Source organism: Drosophila arizonae, chromosome 2 (genome assembly GCF_054131065.1).
Source record: "Drosophila arizonae isolate 15081-1271.41 chromosome 2, UAZ_ARI_1.0, whole genome shotgun sequence".
In the NCBI taxonomy this organism is placed as follows: domain Eukaryota; kingdom Metazoa; phylum Arthropoda; class Insecta; order Diptera; family Drosophilidae; genus Drosophila; species Drosophila arizonae.
The window spans coordinates 21,582,883-21,607,223 of record NC_142922.1 but is presented as its reverse complement, the minus strand read 5'-3'; the positions used below and the strand labels follow the sequence as shown (position 1 = coordinate 21,607,223).

Sequence of the window (24,341 nt, the reverse complement as noted above, 5' to 3'; positions counted from 1 at the left end):
GATTAGTCATTATTATTATTATTCATGAAAATGGTAATTAATTGAAATAATACTTTATCAATCTGAGTTATACGTTCAGGAATTGATATACTTTGGTATTTATAGGCTTTGTCTAGGCTAAGTTACGGCAAATTTAAGTCTAAATTCATGTCTTAGTCTTTTTGTTTTTCTTTCCGAACTCCAATCAATATACTCTAAAGTGCGTGTAAAACAAGCCTTTCCTACATTTTCCGCACAATTTACCCGATTTTTTTCATTTTTAGAAATTCCAAAGGAGAAGGAAAAACGCAAAAAAAAAAAAAATTGGAAACTTTTCAAGAAAATTAACGTCAGAGTTGAATAACAAAGCATGAATAAGAAATCTTAGCGACACTACTTGCCGTGGTTAGGAGCGCAATGGGTCAAGGGGAGGTGGGGGGCTACAAGCGGGCAGCATCAGCAGCAAAGAAGTTGAAGCAACTGTCGCCCCCAAACGTAAACAAAACTCGTTAAATAAAAGAACAATTGTACTTACAAAAAACTAAAACGGTTAAGCAGACTATGCAAATACTTGAATGACTTTTTAAAGGTGAAATGGTGCTTAAAAAGCAATGAATGCTCTGTACCCACCAAACACCACCCTACACCCACCGCCCAGCACACTCCACCAGCCACTCACAAAGCCAACTTTTCAGCGTGTTGCACGCTTCGAGGGGGAGCCCGGGCCGCACTTTGCACTGAAACACAAACACACTTTGGGGACAATGCGAAATGCAAACTTTGTATGTGCCATGTTTCCCTCGCTCTCGTTGTTGTTGCTGTTGTTGTTCTTTTCATGTCATATTTTTTCGTTGTTTAGGTATTTTTTTTATGTTTTAGTTGTTAAATAGGTAAAGCACAATTCATAAGCAGCGACACCCACCTGAACGCTTGTCCGCCTCATTGATGGGCACATTCTCGAGAACAATCGGCTCTGAGCGTCCCTTCTGGTTGACACTGTAGACGACCAAGTGCAGCGCCGGATGCGAGTCCGGATAGTAGTCCATGGGCGTAAGATCTGCAAAGGAGGCGATAGAAAGGGGTTGGCACTGCCATTAGCTGACCCAAACATTCATTTAAAACTTCTATTTGCAAACTACATTAGGTAAACAGGTATTTAATTAACACGTTGCTCGTTGCACGTTGCACGTTGCATGGCTGAACGGCTGCAAAAACTTCTATTCTGCCACGCGCATTAAATGCAAAACTTTTGTTTCCAACACTTTTTTCTCTTTTTTTTTTTGTTATTTTTCTAGACTGTGCGCAGTGCATATTTATGCAAAAAGGGGTATACTGAGGGTAGTGTATATTTTAGTTAATTATTTGATAAGGACTTTTAGATTTTAAATATTTATGTATTATGTAAATATGTGTAAATTGTAGTATATCTAACATATTTTGTATCTGTATTAATAAGTGATCTTAACTATACTAGCAATGAACTTATATACATTAGCTTATGGTCTACTTATCTTGGGTTAAGACTAGAGCTGAGAGTTGAGAATATAATTTAGCTTTAGAATTAGAAGCTTTTGCAGATGCTGGGCGCTACGACATGACTTCTCTCTATCACAGATGTCTAAGGCTAAGCTAACTCTACAATTAGTAGCTGCTGGGAGTAATCAAACTCTATTGCTTCTATGCATAATTTCAGAAAGGTCTGATCTGACTCCTCGCTCTCTTATCAGTTACTCTTAGTCACTTAGCTTCATCTCTACTCTTTTCTTATCAACAGTATTAGAAGAGCAATCACATACATCACATGTGAACGAGGAGTATTTGCTAGTCATGCATGTGCAGCAGCTCAGTTTAGTCACATCTAGCGCGCGCTTATTTCTTTTTGTATGCTCACATCAAAAGTTTTTTGTTTTACAGCAATAGCAGCTCATTAAAAGCGTAACTACTTGGTAAAGGCCAGCGCCAATAAGCAGCAACTAACTCGCAGTCACACTCAGCTCCTGCTGCTGCTGCTGCTGGTGCTGGTGCTCCTCCATCTAGAAGAGCCAAGCTCATCTGTAAAGCCAGAGTCGTTAACACGCCTGTCTAACTAATCGTGACTTTACGCTTCGTTTGACTTTGCAAATATCGCAGAATGCAGAAGCCGCAAAGCATCCCCCCGCCTACGCACCCCTGCCTCGTGTTAACCAAGTCATCGATAGAGCCTGTATAAAAAGCCGCCTGCTTGCAGGAAGTTGCCAAGTTGCAGCCCAAATGATAACCAAATGTGGCTCATTAACTTGGCTCAGGCTAAGTGTTCTGCCCGCCCTCTTGCACCCGCTTGACATGGCTAAAATCAAAAATGTTATATGATAATATTACGGTTCATTTTTAGCCGCTGGGCGTGCAAATAAATCTTGTTTTTCAACAACTTAATTCAAAAATTTCTGCCACTTGCCATTGCCGCCAGCTTTGGCAACTGCCACAGCCAATGCTGCCAGCATCCCCATCTCCAGTCCCATTCTCAGCCCGCACCCCCTTGGGCATTCAGCATCTCGACTCATCCCTGGCTCCGGTGCCATTGGCATAAAAGTTTTGCTGACTAGCTAAAATTCATTACAACAAATAGAGGCAGCCGCATGTGGCAGCTGGTTGTAGTGTTTGGTGGGGCAGAGTTGAATGTTGAGTGCGGAGCATGGAGCTTGGTGGAGTGTGGGGTGTGGGGTGGCATGTGGCCCTGGCAGCCTCAACTAATTAATCTGCGTGCCACTGTGCACTTGTTGTTGTTGCTGTTGTTGTTTTGGATAGCTTTGCTTTCATTTTGCCATGCCCTCTCCATGCCAAACACGCCGCGCAATTTGGCTTGCTTAACTTTTTGCACAGTTTGTTACTTTGATTTGTTTTTGTTGTTGCTGCTGTTGCTGTTGCTGTGTTGGCCGCATAAAAGTCGAGTCTTTAGTTTGCGGCTTTTTGCACAGTGCTGCAAAACGCTTTCTTGGCTAAGCCAGTCAGCCTTAGCAAAGCAATCTGTAAATCCAACCATATTTAAATATAATAATGATTAAGCTTAATGTGTTAAACCAACTTGCCAAAGTGCTCAACTCCAGGTTAAGTTCCAGAGACTTAAAATATATCCCTTAATGCAGGTATATTGGTGTTTCGTTTTAATTTTCTAAGATGTAATTCGATAGAGCTAAACACTCGAAGAACAGTAAACATATTTGAATATCCTCTTCTCTGCCCTTTGACTTTTGTTATGGTATATGACTTGTTAGGCTCGCCTTATTACACTTTCCCTAATTAGCATATGTATACATTCTCATTAATCATGAATCCACTACATCATCTCTAGTCAACCCCTCATCATTTCTATGACATCCATAGCTCGCAAATATCTTTCGACCGTTTCCCGATACTTGCAATAAAATTATTTACTATCAGCCTAAGAAAAACTCAGATAGTACCGGTTATTATCTATGTAAGTACTAATGTATATAAAGAAATGCTTAATTTACATTCTCCCATAGCTTTGTAGATTGAGCCACTCACCTGAGAGATCGATGCGAAACACCGGCACATCCACATAGGTGCTGCTCATGTTCAGTCTTAGCTTTTTCGTCTTTGAGTCGTAGGCCTCCAGGTAGAACTGTTGCTGCAGTCCGCCATCGTAGCCCGGCATGCACTCCAGTTCCATGGTCGAGTATATAATGTTGTCATAGTTGTCAAAGTTGATGGTGGCACCGCCACCGGCAGCAGCCGCCGAATTGCCATCGTAGCCATTGGCGCCACCACCAATCAGGCTTTGTGTGACAACGCCGTTGCTGAAGCTATATTCCATGCGTGAGTAATCGAAATGAGGTTGCTGCCATTCGGCTGGCTGTTCCTGCTGTGGCCGTGTTGTTGTTGTTGAACTTGTTGTTGTTGTTGTTGTTGCCGCTGCTGGTGCTGCGGCTTCTGCCGTAGACAGCGCTATGCTGGCCACAAAATCATCATCACTAACATTGTAGATATCATCATCGGCATCGCCATCGCCATCGCCATCGACATCGACATCCGCATCCGCAACATCATCCTCTAATGATTCCAAGTCCAGTTGATGCTCCAGGCTTGAAATATCAACATGCTGTCGCTGTCGTTGCGGTTGCTGCTTTTGCTGTGCGCCTGCCTCGTAGTCCACCAAGTCAGTGGGCTCATCTGCTATGTAGTCACCATCGCCGTCATCATCATCGTCATCCCGGTCGACTTCTGTCTGCAGCTCGCCAACATCTTCCTCAGCAACCGCAATGTCATCGTCATCGTCATCGTCCTCGTCCTTGTCATCCCCATCGCCATCGCCTTTGCCGTTGCCATCGCCGTCGCCTTCGTCATTGTTCTCATCATTGTCGACGTTGTTGTTGTTATCCGCCAGCGCGACTCTCGCCTGATCTGTGGACAAAGGCACATTATCTTTGTCGAGCTTCGTCTTGACTACATCTTTCTGTGCTGTAGCAACTGCAACTGTTGCTGCTGCCGATGCTGCGGCTGCTGCTGCTGCTGCTGCAGCTGCTTCTACTGTTGTTGCTTGCTTATTGTTGCTACTAATTTCTGCTGCCATTTGTTGCGCTGCTGCCGCCGGCTTGTTGCTAATTTGTGGCGCATTTGGTGGCAGCAATCTGCTCTTGACTTTCTCATTGCCAATCGGCTCCAAAGATTTGCGTGCTCGCATTGTTGCCAGCATTGCGTCAATGTCGCTGCTGCTGCTGCCGCTGCTGCTGCTGCTGCTGGCATCATTTTCATTCTTGGTTGTTGTTGCTGTGCCTGCTGCTGCTGCTGCTTGGGCTGCTGCTGCTCCTGCTGCTGCTGCTGCTGCTGCCGTAATGTCATTTGCTGCTTGACGTTTGCTTCGCCTGGCTGCTGCAGAATGATGGATTATGTTGTGCTCGTTTACCTCGCTGCTTAGTCCTTGTTGGTGGCGCTGCTCCTGCTGCTCCTGCTGCTGCCGTCGTTGTTGCTGTTTGTGCATGTTTTTCTGTCGCTTATTAAAATACTTTGCTGACTGTTTGCCGTTGTTGTTTTTGACATTCGAGCCAGCAACTATTTCAGCCTGTTTTATATGTGACAATGATAAATTTGATTTTGTTGCACGTTGCAGCTTTTTCATGGTTGTTGTTGTTGTTGTTGCTGTCTCAAGCAGCTTTGCAGCACGCCGCACACGCCGCTTTGTGTCCTGTGGCAACTTTGACTGCTGCTGCTTCTTGCCCAGTAATCCATCAGTTTTGTTATTGATGTGGGCGGCCGTGGGCGTGGCCGCTGCCTTGGCCAGCAGTAGCTGCTGTTGCTGCTTGCCCCGCTCAATGGCTGCCAATGTCTGCGACGGTGTAAATGATGTGCGCTTTCTTAGACGCTGCAATTGTTGCGGACTCAGGCTATATTTTTGCTGCTGCTGCTGTTGCTGCTGTTGCTGTTGCTGCTGTTGTTGTTGCTTATTATTAGATTTAACATGGCCAGCATTTATTTTGCTCCTGCCTTTCATATTTTTATTATTGGCAGCTGATGCAGCCGCATTGTTCCGGCCGTTATTGTTGTTGCCATTGCGCTCACGTACGTATTCCATGTGCGGATAATTCGCATCGTGTCTGCCGTATTGTGTTTGCAGCATTTGATTGCCGTGCATTGTCGTCTGATTCGATGAATTGAGAGACGCAGAGGTCACCACATACGGGCGCAGCGTACAATTGCGCAATGCGCCCGGCTTGGCTATATACAAAGCAAGCGCAAAAAAAATAATGTGAGAAGAAACACACAAAAACAACAACAATCGAAAAGGAAAATCAACCCAAAAAATAAACCAATGGAATTTAATTTAAATTCTATCAAATTAATTACAAAACACACTCACCCGCCGGCACCACCTGGAACAGACAAGGCTCCGACTGTTTGCCAATCGCATTGCGGCCCCAGCAAGCCAGCGTGCCGTAGTCTCGCTCGCCCTTGGGCGTATAGATCAGCTCACTAACTGTTTCCACTGTAACCACAACAAAAAATGCCATGTATTTATACGTATGTGTTTGTGTGTATGCATGTGCAGAGAATGAAGAGAGTCAATTGTGCCTTAAATGGATTTCATTGTGATTGTGCAGCTGGACATGGAGCATTGTATTTGCATTAGGTTTTGGGCCAAGTTAAATGAAATAAATTCTGCCTGGTCAGTCAGGCCAACTGGACAGCACAGGTAATTCAATTTATGTGCATAATATTGATAGCAAGTAAGAATGCTGTAAGGAAAGTGAACAAGGCCCAGATACCCTGTAAAAGCGGGAATTATTGGTATTTATTACAGAAAGCAAGTCTTCTTGTGGAATTTATAAATTAATAAAAAAAAAAGAATCTTTAATGTGTGACTTTGCCAAAAAATAAAGCTCTGCAGTTATAAATTTTAAGTAGATAATAATATTATCTTGGAATATTTCAAAAACATTTCAATGCATAATTTTGAAACTCTGATATTTGTATGTTCCAGTCGAGTTAAAAGTTTTTTTTTATGGAAAATTACATATGCACACATATTGTCTATATCGATTGCAAGCCACAATATGCCCGCTTTGTGAACTTCCCATGGCTACAGGGTATAAGCAACTATAGGCTCCAGCTGTTCATTTTGCAAAACCTGCTCAAGCGCAAGCAAAATGCAAATTGTATGCATTGCACATGCAGAGCCAGGCTCAGTGAGGAGTTGGCCAAAACTAAAAATGAGGTGTATTGTTAGTTACTTACCATAGCTCTCGAAGTGAGTTTCATTGGACTCGACAACGGTGTGTCGCACATCGCTGCTGGTGGTCATGGTTGGATCCTGTATGGTCGCATAGTGTCCCGACGGCACCTCGAAGTGCTCGCCGCTGCTCGAGAAGGTCCACTCGAAATCGATTTCTGGCGGATCGGAGTTTACGCGGCAGGGTATGGGCACCGCCTCCTCCAAGGAGGCGCCAATAACGCCTATCGTGCTGCTGCTGCAAACGGGCGCATCTGTGCGAGACAAGAATGTATATATTTATATATACTATATCAAATATATGTATATGAGCAGGAGGCCAGTAAAATGCCAAATAATGAGCAGCTGCACTGTCTATAAAGCAAGTCTCAATAATATGTTAAATATGTGTATGTGTGTGTGTATATAAGGTACATACAGTTTTATATTGTATTTAAATTGCTTGGCTTGAGCCTGACAGCTGAGCACTGGACAGCAGCAGAGCAAATTGACAGCTTTGATTTTCAATTTAACTGCAGCAGCTGGTGCGGCACCGACAGGTGTGAGGTGTCTCGGACAGCGGCCAGGAGACATTTGATGCATTTTATTTAAATTGAACTCTGTCGGAGTGTGACATATTGTTTTCATAAATTTCAACTGTTTGCAGTTGACTTCAACACATCAGCAGCAGAACTTGGCTTTAGCACTTGGCTTATGATTTATTCAAAGTATTGTCACCCATGGCAAAACTCACACACACTCAGGCACACTCAAACCAAAAACTTTGACTGGAAGTTAAAAAACAGCTGCTGCCGTCGCGTCATAAACAAGCGCAGACAACCCAAGCTCAAGCCAAATAAAGCCTAAGACTTCTTAGCACAAGTTTTTACTCCATGCGGTTGATATTTCTCGCCCGCAATAAGAAAAGAAAGAAAATTATTTGAAAAGTTTTTGACTGAATAAAAGCAATGCGAATGCCATCAAGTATTGAGGTACTTGTAGCATGTAAAAGCTGATAAAATGCATTTGGTTGAACCACAATACGCATGTACATAGTATGTACATACACATATGTGCATATTTCTATATGTTATATCTAAAAATATATATGAATTGTCCATAGCATGTGAATGTGGTTTACAAGCTGCTTTTAAGCTATTGGACTGAGCAGCTTGACCAACTTATCAGACAACAGTTTTGTTCCACTCACTACCTCTCTCTCTCACACATACACATATACTCTCTCTCTCTCTCTCTCTCTGTATTTATCTATCTGCTTGTCTGTCTGTTTGCAGTTGCCATAAAAAAATAGTCATAAATTTTATATGGCTGCGTCAATTTTACAATCGTAGAATGTCACTTCGAACATATTCTGATTAATTTCCAGCCAAGATACGAGCGCCAACTGCCATAAATCCATTTATCTCAATCATAGTCATGCCACACAATATTGCTACCCATTCACATACATTAACCCAACAATCGCCAGCCATGCCATGCCCAGCCGCATTTTGGGCTGTGTGCGTTATGCAAATGTTAACGTGGCGTATACGTTATATGCCCGTGCAAATAGCTTTGGATGCGCTTACGCTCTGCGGCACTCGGATAGCTCTTCAATTTTGATAGCTGGCCATGTGTACAGTTATATACGGTATGTACATACATTTACGTTTATATCCCTTGCGCTTGTATTTGCTTTTAATTATCGCAATTATCGCAAAAGGGTAACTCAATGCAATGCAAACAGGGAACACGGATCCATTTGCTGATGTCTTCGATTTTATTCCATTTCACTTTTACCAACAAGCTGATGCAGCACATTATTGTATACATTTTCAATTTCATTTACGTTTACGTTTACGTTTACGTTTTCGGTTTTCACTTTGCTGCTTTATTTGCCTTCAATTGCTAATTTGCGATAATATTGTTTGCCTTCATATAAGCATTTGTATATATGTGTACATAAATTTCTTTTTATATTTTATTTATATGTTTCAATTGAATTAAATGCAATTGAATTGAAATCAGTCAACCGCAAAAATCAAGCTTAATTAAATTTTTAGTTAAATAAACTAAATAATATGCATAAATGCTGCAGCTAAAATTGCAATTAATTAAATAATCTGCTTTTACTTGAACCGTTGGCTGAGCGAAGGCAAAAACTTATTTGCATATAAAATGCATTTTTTTTTTGTGTGCTGCGACTCCATTAAATATGCACAATAAAAATTGAATTTTCCACAACAGTACACAAACACACACACACACACACACACACACACAGAGTCTCATGGAAGCGTTGTGGTACACAGTTTCCATATATATGTATATATGTATATGTATGTATGTCTATATAGATAGATCGATGTGATGTGCTGACCTGACCTGTTGTCCGGCTGGCTCTGCTCGTCCGCTGTTGCCCATAATTATAAATGTTTTTACAATGACTATGTGTTTCAATAATAAAAGCATATCATTCATTTTTATTATCCCGCCGGCCACTTTCACCAGGCCATGTGCCATGTGCCATGAGCCATGCGCCATGTGAGTATGCATACTTATTTATGCCCACGCACAGGGAACGTTCTCTCAATGTGTAAATATCCATGTGTATATATTTTGTATTTAAGCATCATTAATTATTTAGAAAAACAGTCGGAAGTAAATGCTCTATAACGGTAATTGAGACATTTTCAATATGTGTGCGTGCACAAAAGGCTCGAAATCATTTTATGCGCCCATTGTCAGGCCATGAATTTATATTGCGCTTTGTAATATGCTCGCACTCTCTGATATATTGTCTGTGTGTGTGCGAGTGTGTGTGTGTGTGTCTGTGTGTAATTACATGTGTACATGTGTATTTGCTAACGAGTGTCAACAGCAAATTTAAAACAGTTAATTATGATATGTAGCTGTAGCTGTGAGGCCTTTAAGTCAATAAATTGCTGTCGCTGTAGCCGCAGAAGGAAAGCGAACGATTTACCATTCACATATTCCAAACACAATAGGTAAACGCATTAATTATTAATGAGTGCCAGGTAATGGAAGCCTTTTCTAATCAGTTTACGTAATTATATTAATCGAACGCAATTTGCTGTTGCTGTTGTTGTTTTTCTAACTGATTATTAATTTGGGCGTATTAGCAAAGAAAAGGCGATTTGAGTGTTGATGATGATGTCTTATAATAATACTAATAATAAAACATTAATAACAATAATAATAAATATAATGACAATGTTAATGATACTGATAATTTTTGTAATTGAAAACAGTATAAAGACATTCTTCATTTCAAACCATATTTCGATCCTTTATCAACTGCCAAATTGCATTGCAAACATTTGTTGGCTGACTTTTGGCAATCGAGTGAGATATTATTGTTAGCTTGGGAGTAGAAGTTTCTCAAATATAGTTTCAGTTTTGAAATTCCATTAAACAAAGACTTTATTGCAATCGCATTGTTTGCTTAAATGAAATTTCCCATATTTGTTGTCACATTATTATTATTATTTTTGGTTTTCTGTTTTCTGTTTTGTTGTTTTGCGAAAAGTCAGTAATTGTCAAATTTTTGCCATTTGCACAGAGCTAAAAATGAAAAGCCGTTAGACACGTACATTTACCAAAAACACAATATATGTGTGATATATACATATATTTGTGTGTGTATGTGTGCTTATATATTGTTCATAATACGGCTTTCTGCACAAAATATATTGTAACATTTATTGTTGTTGTAGTTGTAGTTGTAGTTGCCGTTGCTGCTGTTGCTGTTGCTGCTGTGTTGCAGGATTTGTTGTTCTACTTGTCAACGGTCGGAGGGTTTTTGTGATTTTGTGATGTGAACTGCCGCACACCGGGTCTGCTTCATGGAGCTTATCAAGTGGGTGGTGCCAGGCACCGCACGGCACCGCACCGCACCGGACAGTGAGTGGTTGGGCAGTGGTTATGTCTATTTGTTGTCTATTTGTGCATAAATTTACGCATATGTATTTTTAATGCTCCGCTCGACTGACATCGACTGTCAGCATTATTTTCTGTGTGCGTTTTTGTTATTATTTTCATGCGCTTTAACTATTGAGTGCTTTAAAGCACTTCTTTTGTGTTTCTTTTTTGTTTTTCGGCAATTTAATAAAACTTTTGTTGAGTAGATTATTTTCTATGGAATTGTAATATATTGCCTGGCTACTTTGCTTTTTACTAGATTAAGTGCTTCCTCTCTTATGCCCTAAATCATTTTTATGTCCAAATATACTCACAGCGTATACGCAGGTTGACCAGCGCGCTCTGCGTCTCGCCGCGATCATTGGCCGCCGAGCAGGCATAGAAGCCGGAATGAACGCGACCCACGCGCTGCAGCACCAGGCTGCGCGTGGAGATGATGATGCCCCAGGATACGTTCTGTGTCACGGGCAGACCCTGCAACGGAATGCACTTAGCAGATCTGCCATGATAATATTTGTGGACAGGACTTACATCGTGCGACCAGGTGATGCGATGCTCCTTGGGATTCGCCTTGATGTGGCACTCAAAGTAGACATCGTCGCCCTCCTTGATATCATCGGGCCGCAGGGTGGAGCCCAGGGAGAGGGTGACCTGTGGCGGATCTGTGAATTGCAGATAATTGAATTGTAGAATTCATATAAATTTCACAATTAACGCAAATTTTAATTGCAATTTTTAATAAACATATTTTGGGTGCTTATTTTTTTCGTTATCCTTATTTATTTTTTGGTACAATTTCGCAGGCTGCCAAATTAAAATGTGTTTTGGCGCGGGCGTGCGCTGGATTTTTATAGCAGAGGCTGGTGTGATATAAAATATAAAATCGAAAAATATTATAGCATAATAAAATGGGGAATTGCAAGAGACGCGATGCGCCAAGGCACGACCATAAAAGTTAACAGCGCGTCTGTTGAACCGCTTTATAAGCCGGGTTAACCCTGAACGCCGGCGCCACCGACCAATGGGTATGACAAAATTTTTAAATTAAAATTGTTGCCGTTACGCAGTGTTATGTTGTGAGCTTCTATGTATCTGTGTGTGTGTGCCTGGATTCTGGCAACACAAATACCGATGATGGATTACATAAAAAAATTTAGTGCACTTTTATTTTTATAACATAATGATTATTTATCGAAGGTGAAATCCATGGTAAGGCTATTTGGCTATAGTGTGAGTAAGAGTGTGTGTATGTGTGTGCGAGTGTATGTGTGTAAGCGGCTGCCTGGTTTCATAAATATTTGTATGGGAAATATGGTAATATATAGACAAAGATTTAAAAAAAAAAACAAAAAAAAAAAAAAAACAAAAAACAAAAAAAAAAAAAACATAAGCTCTTTTCCCATTGTGATCTAGTATTAAAATCTGTTCATCCGTCTTGTTTTTTTACTTTGGCTGAGATTTTTAGGTTAAATTCAGATAATTTAAAACGGATTTAAGCGACGGAATTTAATAATTTTTAAAAGATTTGACTGTGCTAGACTATCCTATTCATATACTAAAATCTGTATACAATTTGATCTGGGATGAACTTTTCTATGAATAATGATCAATCAAGAGCAAAGCCATTGCCCATTAGTCTAATATGATATCAGATAATATTTCTCATTTGATCTTAAAAGATTTTATGCTGTATGTGAATATATAACGACTAAATTTCATTGGCATTATACAGTTGAATTAGGCTCTACACTAAAATAACATCTGTTGTTAGTTTAGATTAGTTTAGTTTAGTTTAAGTTTAAGAAACAAACCACATAATATCCCCCCCACATCGTTTTGGCTTACTGCAATTTCTTACGCTGTGCCTTTTATGTAGTCACCCCCCACTATATAAATAATTGAAGTGGGGATTATTACGGCGCAGCTCAACTATATTACGCTTATGCACCCTGCCTCAACTGCGTAAGGAGCGTGGCTGAAATAGCTTTTCAATCCTTTGCAGCCCGTTGTCTCAGTTCGCTGTTGCTTAAAAGCAGCGTTCACTGTTATTTTGTTTATTATTTATAAGTTGGCTTTGCATATATGTGCTCCGAGTTGCCGACTTTAAAATTCAATAAATTTATGATTATCTTCGTCCCGCTCGCAAATAACGAGAAAAGCGAATCTAAGTGACAACAAATGGCGAATGCCGGCAAACTAGAGGCTGAATCTCCACAACTTTGGTGCGGGACAAATTTTCTTTCATTTCATTTTTATAGCTACAAACAAACTGCAAAAAAAGGGGAAAATAAATAACAGAAAAAGAAACCAATCTGACCTTTTGCCGAAACTTTTAGGCGGTGGGAATCGGGTGTGTTGTTTTATTTCTTTCTTTGAATTGTAGAAATTGATAATCATATAAAGTAAAATTTATGGCATTCTGCTTGCTGTGACAGGGGGCAAGGGGCAGGGGCTGAAGTGTCTGTCTGACATTTTATGGCCTCGCTAAGAGTCGAGAATGCAAATATTGACATACGAGCAGCAACTGGGCAAATAATGCTACATAATTTAGACTTATTTGCGACGGCAGCTTTGATTTGTGTGGCATCAGCTATATTTATGGAAATTAAAATGGGGCTTCCCCCAGCTCATAGACGATACAAATAAATAGATATGTATATACATCCATATATCTACTTACACATGACATTCAGCATGAGCGAGTCCTCGATGGCCGAGTTTTGTAGTCGAGGATTTGAGCCCTCACACTTGAGCATAGTGCCATCGTCTTCGGGCTGTGGATAAAATGACAAAGTGGATAGGACGCGTCCATTGCCCTGGCTGGTTGACAGCTATATAAGCGAGAGAGTGTGAAATCGATTAGAAAAATGCTCACAACTACAAGTGCACGATATCAAAATGTCAATGGCAAGTCATAGATATGACAGTTGGATTTCTGTTCGATCTGGCTGCAATCGGCTTACCGTGCCACGCTTGAAGGGTCGATTATTTTGTGTCCATCTGATTTCGGTGTCTGGCACCGAGCCGGCCACAATGCATGTCAGATTATATTGTGTGCTCGATGAGAAAACCTTCAGCTTGTTCGTCAAATTGACCGATGTGGGCTTCACTGCAAGTATAAATTGTGCATAAATAAATATATACGTATATATATCGAATTACTTACATAACATCTCAATGCGTATGCTGCGCTCCACAGGTGCCACCAGCTTCGTGTTGGACGCCTGACAGCGATAGGTGTTGTTGAGTGCCGAGCGCGTTATTTGTGGCACTTCGAGTCGGTTAACAGTTACATGACGTCCCATCGATATGCCGCTGCCCGCCTCCAGCGTTCTCGAACCATTCAGCCATGTGACAGTGGGCTCCGGCCGTCCTGCGGATACGAATTGAGTACAAAATTATGCAAATTATGCAGACAGCTGAGTCTCGAGGCATTAGTCATGCGGTCAACAAATATTTAATGCAAATATCTATCTTTTTTTATTTCTATTTTTGATTTGTTTACTGCGCACAAACTTTGGCCTCATGCATTATTAACTCACAACTAACTTATTGGGCAGCTGGAGTCGGAGCTGCATTTGGAAAATTTATGACCGTAAAGAACTTTTCACATTTTAATGATAATGCCCATTTAGCAGTGTGTACCCAAGGCTTTTAAAAAAGGCTTAGCCAGCTTAACTAGCAAAGTTGTGGTACCCATCTCTCCTGGCAGCTGCGCGAGCGCTGGCCCCACTTTGGATAGACAAACGCCAAAGCCTGAATGTTAAATAAGCAAAAAGGAGAAACTGTCTGGGCGAATTGCCATTCGAAATTGGTGGGTACGAAAAAACCACCCGGTGCATACATTAAACCAAAAACCTTATCATTAACAATTTACATAGAACGCTTGAATATGTTTAAAGCATATCTATTTAATGTATTTGCATTTTATACGAACATTAAGATAATAACTGACAGCTGACACTCCTATATAATTAGTTTTTTCCTATTTAATATTTAATACTTAATCGAAGAGAAGCCAACAGCAGTGCTTATAAATTAATTAAAAATAGATTTTTATCATTCCTAATTGATTATTATTATTAGATATGCTGAAATAGACTTTTAATTAATATATTCTGCTCCGTCTATATGCTTCGTGCTATCATTATATTTTTAGCTTTATCTAATTACAATAATTATGTAGGTGAAGGAAGGCAAAGAAAAGGAAATCGTCTAATATATGCTATTGCTGTTGCTTAAATGCCCTATAAGAAAATGGAATTATTTGAATTTAATACTGAAGTCATTCAGGCTCTACTTGAAACTCTGAATCTTAAATGAGAAGAATATATATGTATATAGATTATAGATTTTTTATCATAATTTTCTAATGAAATACAATTTTAATATTTATTTTAAACAAAGAAAAGATACCTAAACCCTAATAGAGTTTGAGTTTTCAATGTTTCGAAAAGTATATAAACCTTATCTATTTCGAGATTCATGCTATCTGAAGGGGTATAGCATTAAAAGGGTTCGAAGTGTTAAATATGTAATATATTAACCCAAATATCGCTCGTAGTCGAATCATAAAAGATAATGTAATATTACTAGGCTTTACGGCCATTACTATGATATAACTATGTATTTCATTCATATTTCTATTATTTATAACTGCTGAATATATGCAGTAAACTTCTTTAATGAAACTTAATATCGTAATCCTTACCACTTATGATATATTACATCAAATCAGTAATATATCGAACTTATCGAACTAGCTGCATCTATTTTACTTTGATATAACAGAGAAATTATAATCAAGTCCATATCAAGTTGGCTGTTAATATCGATCAATAATGTTCTGCTTCAATTTTGTTATATATTATCGAGCTATAAACCAAATGACTTCAATGATAGTTATTTGACTTTAGCACTCTCCAGTTGAGTCAATTAATTCCTGATGGATATTAAGCAAGATAGATAGTATTGAATATAAGTTTTATAGACATAATTAGTGTATACGCGCCGTGGCTATGTTTGCACTCAGCTTTTATGTTATTATCTAGCCAAATATCTGTTGCCTTTAATTTCACTCTCTTCTTCATTGGCGAAAGTAATCGAAATGCTCCAACATTTCTTTTCCGAGCTGCTCTCTATGTCTGGAGCGCTTCAGTAAAAGCATTTCATCCGCTGGCTCACATATCAAATGCACAAAATATTTTTAATCCGTTTAAGTGCCTCGAAACGTTAGCAGGAGTTGGGGAGCTTAGGAAGGAGCTCCTTACCACTGACTGCAGCTTGGCCATTAAGTCAGCCAAGTGAATGTGGCGGAAATGAGCAACAATAGCAACAAGCAGGCGAGAGAGATTCGAGTCGAAGGCGGGGAACACAAGTAGCAAGTGGCAAGCAGCAAGTAGCTGATAGTTGAGTGAATATGTGTGCGTGTGTGTATGTGTGTGTGTGGGGAATTCGGTGCCCAAATGTTTGCTGATTGCAAAGGATACGCAGCGAGGACATTGGCGACAATAAGCCAAGTCAAGACAGGACACACACACACACACACACACACACAATGGCCATGAATGTGGCACGAAAAGTATGCAGGGATAATAGACAAATAACAGTTGCCTTGCGGCATTTAGCTGCTCGCATTAGACCCTCTCTCTCGCTCACTCTCGCATGTATGTGGCCACATCCAACACCTCCCGCTGCCCCCGGTAATCCCATCAGTAATGAAGACAGCGCGTTGCTAAGCCATACTTAAGGTTGTCGACAATTGGTTGTCTGTTGTATGGTGGCTCTGCATGGTGGTTTAGCTGGACGCACCACCAAAAATTATGCATAGCCGCCCGGTCATAAAATTTGTTTGGGTCTACTGTATAGAGATCGGGTTTTTATGTGTGCGCTTAGATTAGCTTTTTATTGCTGGTATTAATTGCTATTAGTCGAAGTTAATAAAGTTGATAAAGCAATTTGGCATTTGGCGTTTATGGCGCGCCCAGCTGGGCTATGATTAGTGTGCGCCAGTCATAAAAACCGCATCAAGATTTGCATGCGCTTAAGCTCCCATTCTCTCATTCTCTCTGCTATTTATGCTCCACTCTCCACTCTCCGCTCTTTGGCAGCATGTGGCGCCTGGCAGCAAATATTAGTTAATTTGGGTAAGCGCTCAGCGGTGGCAGGTGCAGAATGAAATATGCATTTGCTGGCTGCCAGCTGCGTCTGGCTGGCAACGGCAACGGCAACGGCAACGGCAAAATGTTGCATACAAATCACAGTTGTATTGCTAGCTAGCATCGTGGCGACGCGTCGCACAGCAGGTGTCAAAATAGTAAATGTCGTCGGAGTTGTCGGAGAGTCCTTGCCAGCTGCTTAGCTCGCCCCACCCAACGTAGTCATGCTGGCTGGCCTCTGCCCACCTGTGCTGCGGCTAATCAAAGCAGCTGGCGCGTTTGAGTACGTGACGCATTGCCAAAACCAAAACAAACCGCATGGTAGCAAATGCCAGAGCAGAAGCTGAAATCCTTTGCATGCAGAGTGCCGCACGTAAACAGCAGCAAAGGAGCAGAACCCGGTGATGGAGCTGGCTGCGTGCTACATTCAGCTGCACAAAGCCGTAGCCAACTATTTGAGTAGTTCAAAGCAAGGATTGAAAAGGCACTGCTGCGGCTACACTGACAGAAAAGCCGCACAGCTTTTGGCATGCTCATCACATACTGAAACTGCGTCAAAATCTACCAAATTGATTGACGGTATATAATTTGTGCCTTGATGACATCTAAACTGTCAGCTGCAAAGCTGAAATCTTATTGAAAATATATCTGAACTATTATTTTATCGATGATATACCGATGTCTAGTACAGTTCAAGTAATTTCTCTCTCTTTGTGTATAGCTAACGAAAATCTTTAAAGCACGCCCAATCGCTTGGTCTCAGCTTCCACATGGGGCGTATGCGCAATGTCAGTTGATTAAATAGCAAATTGATTAAATTGCAGTGCTCCGTACAGCATCTTCATTAGCTTTGCTTGAAATCAAGTCCAAATGGGAGTATTTGTTCTTTAAGCCAACACCCCTACCCCCCTGGGGCAACTGTAAAACTTCAGTCTGCATTTCGTCTGGTCGCCCGAAAATATTGTTGTCACAAAGTTAATGATTTATAATGGTCGTGTCAGGGGCAGCCAGCCAAGCGGCAAACGTTCAACTGGAGCCCGCCCGAGTGGAGCTTGGAGCAGCTTTAGCGAAGCGTGCAACTTGTACAAATTTTTCACACTTGCTCTCAAGCAGTGCACGTAAAAAATAAAGGAAAAAATAGAAAAGAAGATGAAAAGTTGGACGAACCGCTGTTTCACCTTGGGGACCTTTTTAAAGATTTACGATGCCGCATATGCCTACAGGTCATGCGCTGCGACAAAAGCCAGACGCTGAAAATTGTTGCATTTTTCAAAGAAAAGTGGCAATGACAGCCGCAGCAGCAGCCGCAGCAGCAGCCTCAGCCTCAGCCGCAGCATTTGCTGGCATCGCAGACGTTAAGGCTCTGGCCAGCTGGCTGTCTAGCTGGTTGGTTCGACCTCGTCGCCACTGTCACCGCAGACACTGACATACATTTATTTTTATTATTTACGATGACTTAGGCCCTGCCTCGACTGGGTCTGCTCTCAGTGCCGGCTTTGGGCCCAGGGCCAGCGTGTGTGCGCCTATCTGCTGTGCCACATCTTTAATTCTTTAAATAGACTCACGGCCGGCCAACGCAGGCCAATGTTGCGTGTGGCATTGCTTGTCATCCTTGCCTGATAGCCTTTTGTCTGAGTGCTACATTTAAGTAGCTGCTCGTGCATGTGTGCGCCGCACAGTACGTGTGTGCGTGCGTGTGTGTGTGCGCCTATCTGTGTGCCGCGTCTGTGTCGTTTATCATGATTTACTTACCGCCACGCACTTCACATGTCAACACAATATTATCGCCCTCTAGCAATGGACCCACAGCGCCAGCCACATCTCGGCCCGAGGCATCGTACACGAGTATTTGATGCGGAGGAACTGTGGAAAATGTACGTACGTACGTGGCTCTTTAATACCTTCGCAATATATTGCAGTCACTGCTCTGCTGCTAGCTTACCAATAACCGTTAAATTAATTCTATGATTGCGCGTCGGCGAGTTCTGAAAGTCCACGCGACAGCGATAAACCTGTTGACGAAAGTCAAAAGCAACATCAAGTGTTGCATTAGAGTTGAATGCCAAAGAGAGGCAAGTCGTATGTAACCGACTGCAACATACTCGTTCACAACAGAGTGTCAAGAGAGTCCAGCTCCGGGAATCTTGAAAGTCTTTCAAGACATAAGAGTAAAAGGTTTCCTTGTTTTTCTCCCTGATAAGAGCTCAGCTATGTTGAATATTGCAAGCGGACAAACCCAATATACTCTCTTTACTTGGGGAACGAGCATGGTAAGCATACTTTATGTGTACTGGATTCTACTTACGCCCTCATCATCCAGCTGTATATTTTCCACAGATAATTTCGCTGGCTGCTGTCCGGTCACAAAATAAGCACGTGGACCAAATGAATTGGTATCCGACCAGTAAAGCGCCTTTTCGAAAGATCGACCACGCACATCGAAGCTGCAAAGAGCAGAGCAAATAAAAGACAACCAGTAAGTCAACGAGGTATAAAATGTATATATAATATGTATTTTTATCATAAAATTAATAGTAAGGACGAGCGTAGTCAATTTGACAATTTACTATTAAATGTATTTGCATTTCTGCATTTCAGCAATTACTGTGCTTAAGGAATTTAAATATCGAGCAAATCTCAGTACACTCTCTGTCAGATTATCAATATTTATATCAAATATAACAAAAAAGAAAGGCATTTATTTTAACAAATTTGTATATTCACATTAAATGGGGAAAAAGAAAATATTTCACATAGTTTCGAGATAAATATCATTTTAAGAGTATTTAAATATCCCTAGCCAATAAAGGACCAAAAGCCACCTTTACCATCTGACACTCGGATAAAAAATTCAGTTATCACTCAATAAATAGGGCATTCAACAGCGCCTCAATCCCAACTGTAATTTTTGCTTGCTTTATCATGGTTTTTCATAACATTTTGTGCAAATATGAATTATGCATATTCTTCATAATGAAGAATTAAAAAGAATTACAAATAAAGAACGTCGAATAACTGTAAATATCGACGAGTTAATAAAAGCTTTTACATGTGAGTAAAGAAACTCCGTATTTGCATATTATTGATTCATAAAAATTAAAAAAATAAAAGGTAAAGTGAAATAGCTGCGATTGCGTATACGTAACTTATAGAAAAAGTGATGCTGTTAACGGGGTTTTACTGTAGCCAGTTGTGCAGGTCGTTTCATAATAAAAATGGCTCCGCAATTTAGCACATTTTTCAATTTAAACGTTTTGTAAGTGCGACATTTGCTGATAGGGAGCCATCAAGCTGCCTTCACTTATTGCCTCTGTCGCAGTGTGCTAGGCCAATAAAAGGGATCGTTAGAGAATGTTTAAAAGTGGCTGCGGCGGCGTTCAGGGTTGGGGCGTGTCGAGGTGTTGTCTGAAATTTCACGCGTCTACGGAATGACCCTTTTCCTGTGGGGTCAGGCTGACCAAAACCTTTGAGCATAAATTTGCACGCAACTAATTTCTTCCGTTTCGCATTATTTTCGCGCCGCAGCTAGAGGCGAACGTTAGCAATTTTGCGCATTAAAAAGCCTGACGTGCTATCTTTGGCGCTTTCTTACTGGCTTCACTGCTTCTCTTTTCTTTTTATTGTATTTGTTAATGTCCGTCCAAGCGGCTGGGCAGCACGGCTGGCCCCAGGCCCCAGGCCCCAGGCACCAGCCCCAAGCAGCGCCGAGTGCCGCAAATGACTTGGCAAAAGCAAAGACAGCACCCGGCACACACACACACAAAAACACACTGACACACACATACACAGAGATAGCACAAGTTGTATGTCCTTTTGTTGTTTCCGTTGCTGTCGCTATTTGTGTTGCTGTTGTTGCTACTGTTGCCCTCTTGCTTTTGCTGCGCTTGCGGTTAGTCGAGCGGTTTGTCATTGTGCCGGCTGCCCGCCTGCCCGCCTGCCCGCCTCCTGCCAGCCAGCCAACCACCCTGGCAGCCAGCAGAGTATTGTTTGCGCCTTTAAGTGGTTTTTTATCATTTTGCCGCTGACACAATTTATATCCGGTGCTCATATTTCTTATGCTTATCACGAGCTCTCTTTGCCCCGCTGCCAACTCCAGTTACCTCCACGCCCTACGCCCTACGCCCTACGCCCTACACGTGGCCACGCCCACGGCAACACCTTATGCTGAGACCGCGTCATGTGTTGACCAAGGCAGACAGTTCTAATTATTGTTGAAATGCAGTAACCCGTGCGCCGCATAAATTTCGCCCTCAAAAGCCGGGCTTAAGCCGCTTTCTCGCCCAGAGCACGTTCCCTAATTAGCTTAATTAAATATATATGCGCGAATATGTAAACAAAAGGCGATTTAAGCACTCTGCAGCCAAACAGAAAAATGTTTGAACATAACTAGAGTGAATCAGCATGTGAAATGATCGACTAAGAGAGGGAGAAGTGAATAGAGTGAACTAGAGAAAGAGAGAGAGAGAGAGAGAGAGAGAGAGAGAGAGAGAGAGAGAGAAACGAAATAGTAATAGAAAGAGAGGGAGTAAGAGAATGATAGGAGAGAGAGACAGAGAAGTGATGAAAGAAGGAGAGAATAAGACAGAAAAGGGGAGAGAGAGAGAGAGGAAGATAGAGAGGAAGAGATCGAGAGAGAGAGAGAGCGAGACAAATCCTTACGAATTCTTAGACAAGAGAGACAAAGAGAGAGGGAGACAAACATGCATTAAGGAACTCATATGTAATTTATAGTCTAGTCTAGTCTAGTCTAGTCTATAGTCACCATCTGCAACTTTGAATTCGAAATGTACAGGGTATACAAAGTAGTTTTGAACGCAGCTTTTGGGTGCTGTGATTGTCGTGGCTGATTTTAATTTGGCGTCTACGCAAACAATAGACAACGCCGACTAGCCAACAAAAGGGAACAACAGCAGCGATAAGGCAAGGTGCGGATTGCCCAGTGAAGGAGCAGCCCAACAGGCAATACTCTGCTCTGCTGTCGTATGGCCTGACTGGGCATGACCCAGCCTAGGCGCTGTTGACGTTGTGTTTTCTTCGTTGTTGGCCTTAGGAAACAATAATGCCAAGTTTGCACAATGAGCAAAAAAGAAAAAAGGAGAAGAAGAAGAAGAAGAAAATAAACAACAAAAAATAAAAATTGAAGAGAGAAAGCAAAAGAAAACGTTCTGCCAAAATGCTCGAGCAGTAAAAATTGTAAAGAAAATGGCGGCCAAAGGAATAAGGAAAATAGAAGTGGGCCAAGCGTCAAGTTGGCAGGAAAAACGTAGACACGACAACATTGTGGCAGTTGCAGAAATGTCGACTGTCGTCGGTTGCGGCCAAGTGGCCAAGTGGGCGGACGTCCGTGCGTCTATCAATTTTTTTTTTTTTTTTGAGAGTTTGCCTAGGGTCCAACCTCAGCTCAGACTGATGCTCGTTCATTTCTTTTGTCCGAAGTCCCTCCCCACTCTCTCTCTCTTTTCCTCTCTCTCGCTCTCTCTCTGTCTCTTGCAATCTCTCTGGTTTTGGCAACAATTAGTTGAGTTTTATTTATTTTGCGTTAATTGGTAGCACTTTATCTTCTGCTCGAATGAATGAGCCACGTTATTTAAACAAAACGAGCGCGCAAATCCCTCGAAGACCTTCTGGACATGGTTTGGTAATTACGTTTTGTTTTCTCTTTCTTTTTCTTTTTTGGCAACGCCCAAGCTCTAAGCGCATATGTCGGTAGCCACGCTCCCTACCTTAATCCAATATATGTGTGGGTATATATGTGTATATAAAGGGCCTTCTCATATTGCCATTTAATGTTTTTGCCTTTTTATTTTGCAACGCTTACGAAATGCTATTCAAAAAAATTGCAAAAGGGCTGTAGGGGGGTACGAAGGCGACGTTACAAAATAAGGGTCCAAAAACTTTTAACTCCATATATGTGTGTATGTGCGTATGTGGGTATGTGTGATGACGATGACAATAACCATTGAATAATTTTATGACAATATGTGTCAGAGCGTGTCCCTGTCCCGCCTGTCCTGGCTGCTTCGTGTGGCTGATGACTTTTTTTTTCTTTTTTTTTTTTTTTTGACAGTTTAAACACATGTACCCCAGCTCCAAGAGAACAAAAAAAAAAAAAAAAAAAAAAAAAAAAAAACTGTTGACTTCAATTATGCAGCGCCAGAGAAACGTCGGTAAACTATGAGGGCGCCAGGCAAAGGCCCTCAGCAAACAGGGTAAAATGTGTTTGTGGCAACTTTTGCCATATTAGGCAGGTGGCAATTGCTTGGTCTTATGCCCGTATCAAATTTATAGAAAAAAGCCAGCATAAGCAGCGCCAGATAAAGCTTAAGTAAGAGCGACTGTAACTGATGCGCCAAAAAGTATGCAACGGAACTTCGCAAATTTTAAATTGGTTCGCTACAACAGCAAGAAAAAATAAATAAATAAACCAGTAAAACAAACGTAGATCGCGGCGAGAAATATGAATGAAAAAAGAGCTGTTCACGCCCTCATACACAATACACAATGCACACAGACACCCACACATACACACTGACATATACACAAACATATACATATACATATACATATACATATAGATGCGTATGCAAATGGTTTTACTGACCCTTTTGTTTTTGTGTTTCCTTTTTTTTTCTCGGTTTTTTCTTCCATATGTATTGGTATTATTATGGAGCCATGCTGTGTAATATCTGTAAATTTCTTTTGTTATTGCCAACAACAGTTTTTCTCCAATTTTCCCAACCCAACCCAACGTTTTCCCACTCGCAGTGTTGACATTTGTTGGCATCATTCCGCACATTGTTGCCGCTGGTGTTTTTCTTTTTTTTTTTTTGTTTTGTTTACTTTTCGCTGACTCTTCTTCTTTGCTTTTACTATATAATTTGTAGCATATGAATATATGAAACCGAAGAACAAAAAAAAAAAGTATAAGCAAACACCCACTCACACACACACATGCTCACACACACATATATATATATATATATATATATATATGTATATATATATGTATATACATATATAAAACGTAAAGTCCTCCATGATGGCCAAGTTCAAATTTATGCAGTGTTGCCCAATAAATTCGGCAATAAATTCAAAATAAAACTTTCATCTTGCCACGTTGCCCATTTTCTCTGCTCGAATATTGTTGTTGTCGTTGTTGTTGATTTTCGCCAAAGTTTAGCATGATCCAAAGAAATGAATTCATATTGTTGTAAAGGTTTTTGTTTTCAGCTGTATTCAGTTTGGTTTAGCTGAATTATTTGGTTTTTCTTCTATTCCATTTTAAGTTAGATTATTTTGTGTTTTTTTTGTTTTTTTTTTTTTGTTTTTGTTTTGTATAGCTAAAACTGAATTCATAGTTTCCAAGAGCCTGCACAATCTATGCTAAACGTTTTCTAGTTCTAGCTTACACAATGTGCTATGAGGAAGACTTATTTGAGGATATGGGCGTTGTACATATATGGAATATATCTGTATATTTATAGATTTCAGCTATTGGTCAATTTTATGCTTTGAACTGTGTTATCTTTCACAATGTGATTTTCAATAAAAACTATTTT

The 24,341-nt window shown here is 40.8% G+C and overlaps 1 protein-coding gene across 1 annotated transcript in view; it reads right to left on the bottom strand.

The window, feature by feature from the left end:
* side-III (sidestep III) overlaps positions 1-24,341 on the bottom strand; it is a 98,544-nt gene that overhangs the window by 9,780 nt on the left and 64,423 nt on the right. The window contains exons 4-15 of the mRNA XM_018000390.2: positions 19,088-19,226; positions 18,725-18,794; positions 18,535-18,645; positions 13,791-13,997; positions 13,588-13,733; positions 13,305-13,455; positions 11,156-11,286; positions 10,939-11,098; positions 6,709-6,957; positions 5,834-5,959; positions 3,505-5,691; positions 902-1,036 (exon numbers count right to left, since the gene is read on the bottom strand). Coding sequence (XP_017855879.2) covers positions 902-1,036; positions 3,505-5,691; positions 5,834-5,959; positions 6,709-6,957; positions 10,939-11,098; positions 11,156-11,286; positions 13,305-13,455; positions 13,588-13,733; positions 13,791-13,997; positions 18,535-18,645; positions 18,725-18,794; positions 19,088-19,226 — 3,812 coding nt within the window. The remainder of the gene's footprint in view (positions 1-901; positions 1,037-3,504; positions 5,692-5,833; positions 5,960-6,708; positions 6,958-10,938; positions 11,099-11,155; positions 11,287-13,304; positions 13,456-13,587; positions 13,734-13,790; positions 13,998-18,534; positions 18,646-18,724; positions 18,795-19,087; positions 19,227-24,341) is intronic.